Here is a 6,000-nt window from a genome sequence, read left to right as displayed (position 1 = left end):
AACCAGCACGGCAAACGCTGCCGGCAGCAGCGCGGCGGCTGTCGTCCATCATGGCCGAGAGGAGGCTGGCTGCTGCGCCGCCCGCGGGGCCTGTCGCGGGTCAGGAAGGCGGCGGTGCCGGTGAAGGCGCTGGGCTTGCCGCCCGCCCCGAAGCTGGCCACGCCGCGGGCTTCCTAGCGCCGGCGCGGCCCACGACAGGCCAGCGGCCCACCCGTCGCCCTGTGGCAAAGGGGTGTCAGCGGTTCTCGCGCCACCGGAGCCTCTCCCCCGCGATGAGGCCTGGCAGCTCATGGACTCTGGCATGCCCCTGTTCTCCCCTCGCCCGGCGGGAGCGGGCGGCAGCCGCGGTACTGGGCAGGCGGTGGGAGGGGTGCCCAGCTCCCGCAGCCCCACAGGGATCACTGGCCGCCGAAGCACTGCTGCCCCAGCACGTCTCCAGGCAGCACACGCTGAAGCCTACCACTGGCAGCCAGGCCTGCTGCAAAACCTCAGGCACCGCTGGGTCACCCTCCCCACCTGCAACAAAGCAAAGCAGAGGGGAAAGATGAAGTGCAGAACATGGCGGGGGTTGTAGCAAGCCACAGGTTCTGGTCGTTTTCGTGCCCACTGGAAAATTCCCAGTGTGCAGCGCTTGGTTTGGCTTTACACAGTACTTCATGGTTTTGTCTTTCCCCAAGTGTGAAGCACAAGAGAACACTTCCCAATACCAAAACCAGCTGTCACGCTTTTCAGCTGGGAGAAAGGCTCCAGTCACAGGGTAGCAGGAGCGGGTTGCACTGCTGCTGCCCATGCTTTTAGCTACTCAAGGCAAGGAGATCTCAGCATTTCCAGGACCACCCAGCCAGCGCCTCCAAGACCACATGTCTGTGAAGCACTGCCTTTTATAGGTGTTTGCACAGTACTTAAAACATACCTGAACAGAGGGGCGCTTTTGAACAGGACCTTACTTGTGATTAGGGCTTATGGCCGCAGCCAGAGTACAAATAATTCAACACTTTACCTTAAGAGAAAGAAGTCGTCAGCCACCTAATCCCAGATGATGTGCTGTTACCCTAGGAACCTGCATTTCAGGTGTTTGGCTTCTTCATCTAAACAGGTAGGAGACACAGGCTGTGCTACATAGTCCTTCTCTCTGTGTTTGGATTTAAGAAAGAATAATGCTGCCCCTGTCTGACCGTGAAAACCAGCAGCGCTCACGTACCTGTTGTGTCGCCCCATCCAGTTACCCAGCAGGACTGTCCTGGGTGGAGAGAGCCACCCCTCCTGGGCAGGCAGGCAGTGGACAAAGCGGTTTGCTGTTATGTTTTCCATAGGCTTGACTAAGGCAATGTCATAATGCAGATAGCTAGTTTTCGTGGAACCACTCATGCTCGTAGATGTGCTTCACGCGGTACGCGCTCTGTGTGGATTCGCTGTGGCTGAGGTTATGCTTTCCTAGGAGGATGCGCCAGTTGGATACATCTTCCTCACCTAAAGGAATTTCAGAGTAAGGACACATATGCATATTTTTAATGGGCTGTTTCCTCCCACCACTGATGTACATGCCGCTCCTCCCTCTCCTCATACCCTTAGCCACACCAAATTGTGCCCTTCTGCCCAAACCTACATAGCAGATCAAAAAATGAAATTTAAAATGGCATTACTCTAAGCAAAGAACAAATTGGTAGTCTGCTAAAACAGGGGCAAAGGGTTGGGTAGACATGTGATTTCATGGAAAAAATAAAAAAGATCTCCTCACGTTCAAACAGTAGCAAAGATGGAAGGTTATGAACTGTGTTGTTCCTCAGTGCTGGATAAAACTATATACCAGTATTGATGGTAAGCCCCCAACCAGAGTACGAAGAAAAGTATTCTGGGTGTGTAAGAGGGAGATACATACACATCAAAAATAGTTAGTGAGGATAAACACATGGGACTTTTCCCTTGGGAAATGTATGACACTGCACGATGCGTTCCTGTACCCAAAATTCAGTACCATGTTTTGCTGAGTGGGAATTGTGCACATAGTCCTGCAGTGTAAAGCTCATCCTTCCTGACAAGCCACCACTTGGCTTTGCCTTGATTTGGCAAAAGTGCTTAATGACCCTCTTTGTACGCTCAAAGACATTCTTCCTTGCTCAGCTACAGTGTGAGAATAAAGGGAAGGGTGGGATTCATCCTGCCCTCTTTGAAACAGGAGCCTTGATATAGAAGCGGAAGCTTTTCCTGCAGTTCTTAGGTACTGGCCTGCCAAACTGTACTGCTCTGTACCACACAAAACACAAAGAACTTCAGGAATGTTCTCTGCTGCAATGATTTTATAACGCATTTTATGGGTTTTATGCACATGTTCTTAAAGAATGTTTCTGGTTCTTTTTTAGACCATTCCTCCTTCAATAACAGCAATAATTTAGTTGAAGAGAATCAGTTGCATTAACTTCTATGTTTAGTGCCGCATAATGTAACTTCCCTGTTCTGCAACTCTGCCCCACAGCTAAGCAGCTCATTGCTGCCTTTTAAAAGGGAAATAAAGCACAGCACACTGACAGCAGTGCAGCACCCGCAGCCAGATGCCCAGGCAGCCTAACAAGCTGACAGCGGCTCCTCTCAGAGACAGCAATGGTCCCAAGGTGGAGTGTGAAGTTATAGAAGAGTCGTCATTGTAGGTGTAAGGGAAATTCATGCAGCTCCCAGGGGACTCTCCAGTTGCTTCAAGCTCTGCCGCTGGAAGCAGGCTGTTTCCTCTTTATCCCTGCCAGCCCGGGTATGCGGCTCTCCCTCCCACATACCCTCTCTGACCTCTGTCCTTGGGCCCCTTCCAGGCAGGCTGTGACCCAGCACTCAGTCCCACGGCTGCGGGCCAGATCCGTCCCCAGCCTTCCCCCGGAGCTCGCCTGCCCATGGCCGGCCTCGCAGCCACCAACCTGCCCAAGGACCGAGCGGGGAAGCAGTCAGTTGTGCTTAAGTCCAAGGCTTTACGTCCCTGCAGGGGAGTTTCAAAGCTCTCTGCGCTCTGTCTGCTCACCTTGAATCTTTGTTTTTTGTGTCAAGCTACAAGAGTTTATCTCAATGCCAGAGATAAACTAAATATTTTTGAACTCCCACACAGTTTCACATACAGACTGTACACAGATGTTTTAATAACCTTTTCCTGCACCCCACACTCAGCCTTTTTCCTTCCTCTAGTTTAAGGATTTCACATTTCTGCAAACTGTTTTAAATCACTGTCTACTTGTCTATCCCACTTCACATGAAACAGAAGTACAGACTACACCTAACTCCACACGCATCTTTCATTTAAAGATGTTCCCAGAAAGGTTTTCTGTAGCTTCTCCAGGAAGTCTAACCCCAGGCAGAACTTACTTCTGGAAGGAATGGGCTGCCCTGAGAACCCAGCGTTTGTGAATAAGGGTCAAGCCATAGACGTGAAAAAATCTCTTATTTGTTGTGGTCCAAACCTATCAATGCAAAAAAATAACAGCAGTAGTTTTAACCAAGGAAGTGTCATCCCTGAGGGACAGAGAAAAAGTGCAAACTTGACTTGTGGTAACAGAGATGCTTTCTCTTCTGCAATAGGGGTCACTAGCAATTGTAGAGGGAAATACTAACGTACTACATCATGTATGCAGTGAAGGTGTTAGGACTCCATACCGTATCCACAGACATGTTGGCACAGGGTAGGAGCCTCCAAATTTAATATCCCAGAGAGAAGCACTTTATTTTGTATATATAGGCATATAATACCTAGATACTCCTTTTTCTATGACAGGAAAAAAAAAAAAAACTTAAATAAGAACCTAATGAAGAGAAAATGTGCAGGGAAGGAGCAGACCTGATGACCCACCACAAACACCTGTATTCGAACACAAGGGAAGGGCCTCCAGGGAGGCGAAAGCAGAGGAGACGCATACCCCCGCTTTCTGTGGCCATGGACACGGTCTTGAGTCTGCGCTCAGGCACAGCACTGAGGAGGAAGGGCATGTAAACATGCATACATGTAAACATGCACAGGCAGGAAGGCATGTAAACAGCATATGATTTCAAACAATTTTAACTAGCCTCAAACTGTTTTTACAAAACTTCAACCTACTTCAGAAAACTTGTTCTATCACACACACAGATTGAGCCTGCAGTGAAACAGCCGTGTGATTTTGGTCACTAAATATTGAGAACATCCTCCCTGCTTCCCGAGAGAGAGAGAGAGAGAGAGAGAGATGTGTATATATATACACACACACATATTCCAGTAAAATTGGAGCAAGAAAGGACTCTCAGTGCAGGCTTAAAGTACAAGGGCTGTTTCATCTGACAACTATGCTGTGTTGCAGCTCTAGGGATTGCTCTCATTTAAGTGGACAAGCGGGTTGTTGAACAGCAGGCATCACACAATCAAAACAGGTCTCTTCTGCTTTCTCAGAAACACTCATCTCATCTTTTTCCAACATCCTTTTTAAGAAAGCAGCTACAGCAGTGTGACACTGAATTTACTGTTAGGGTAAGGTTGGTGCTGAAAAAAGCATAAAATTATCAAACTCGGATCACTGTGAAAACAAGGAAGAAATTACAACATAACCCATCACACCATAAATTCAAGTTAATGTAGAGGCATTCCTAAAATTGGATTCTCTGAAGCAATGGCAGTTGTAGGGTTTTCCAGGCAGTGTGAACACAAGACAGCGTTTAAATTATCTACATGCAGGAATTTCTGCTCAGTCCCAATCCAGGGTGGAGCCGTTTGCTCTGCAGCCAGCGCCAGAGGCAGGATAAGCAAATTACTGCAACCATTGCAAAAAGCAGTCAGAGGAAATGAAAGGACTGGCTTTTTATGCACATGTCATTGCTGAAGGTGTCGTGTCTGTGGCAGAGGAAGGACCAGAAATGCGAGCTCCTGCCGTTGCTGTCAGGGCAGTACAGTGCTGGTCAGTCCACGGCACCCAAGCCTGATGGTTCTGTGTGCTTCGTGCACTGCGAATAGCTGCCCGTCAGCAGCTGTGTGCTGGAAAGCGCAAACAAAAGGGTGTTTCAGCAAGGGTCACTGTGCGCGGAGCTGTGACCCCATCTTTGCTTTACAATAAAATTGTAGGAGGTGAGCAGGGACCAGACAATGCCAGGGAGAAAATCAGGTTTTTACTGCCAGCCACCGGGTGAAACTGGGAGATGTAATCCTGGCCAGCCAGGGTTCACGAAAGCTCTTGACCCAGATTTTTTTATTGTATACTACCTTTAACACCATAAGGGACAAAATCTCTCCTTCATCACACCGCTGAGCCACCTGCAACACCGTTGATGCCTTTTCTGCCAGTCGGCGAGCAGGGAGTGGCTGTGGATGGAGTCTGCAGTGTCATTGCCTCGCTTGTGTTTCCCCCCGTCACCCCCCCTTGCATGTTGTCTGAGTGGCATAGCCCATAGTACATTGAAACGCTGATGGTAAGATAGATGACATCTGTTTAGGTCACATATTAGATAGGATTAATGCTTCTAAAGGCTTAGAAGCTACAGCTTACTACTCTGCTATCTGGACACGCTGGCCCTTGTACGTGTGATGGCTGTCAGCTCAAGACCCAGCACTTATACAGCTTGAGAAAGATGGAAGCCGGACATCCAACTGACCATGGCAAAGGGTATGTACCATTCCCTTCACTGATGCAGACTGGCAGCAAAAGCTACAAGCATTGGCATATTTCATCTTGTGAAGGAGCTCCCAGAGGAAGAAAGGACTCCGCAGCACTGGTTTTGCCCGGGGCAGGGGTGCTGCCCCACAGAAAATGGATACACTCATTCCAGCTTGCAGAGGTCAGAAAACAGCACAGCATTTCTAATACTGGGCAGAATTTTTGGCCCCAAATTTCTTTTTGAGTGAGAAAAGGAACAAAATTCTCACTAGCCTACACATCCCCACAAAGCTTACCTGTCTATTCCCCTTTATAAACCACGTGGCTCTGTAGAGCTATCCCCATAGAGAAGGGCAGGGGAGCGGGATGCCTCCGACAAGAACGTCAGCAGAAAGCAGCACAGCTCCCT

General features: G+C 49.0%; 1 protein-coding gene across 1 annotated transcript; it reads right to left on the bottom strand.

Moving 5' to 3' along the window:
* Positions 1 to 235: 235 nt before the first annotated feature.
* Positions 236 to 3,645, bottom strand: LOC309406678 (chymotrypsin-like elastase family member 1; the record flags this gene model as incomplete). Its single annotated transcript, XM_082001957.1, is given in 7 exon segments — positions 236 to 516; positions 1,202 to 1,278; positions 1,280 to 1,354; positions 1,356 to 1,470; positions 3,339 to 3,341; positions 3,344 to 3,437; positions 3,631 to 3,645. Coding segments are annotated over 7 exon segments (660 nt in total).
* Between the last annotated feature and the right edge of the window lie 2,355 nt (positions 3,646 to 6,000).

The sequence above is a fragment of the Phaethon aethereus genome, assembly GCF_964289735.1.
Source record: "Phaethon aethereus genome assembly, chromosome: 7".
Classification (NCBI taxonomy): domain Eukaryota; kingdom Metazoa; phylum Chordata; class Aves; order Phaethontiformes; family Phaethontidae; genus Phaethon; species Phaethon aethereus.
This window is presented reverse-complemented; position numbering and strand designations above follow the sequence as displayed.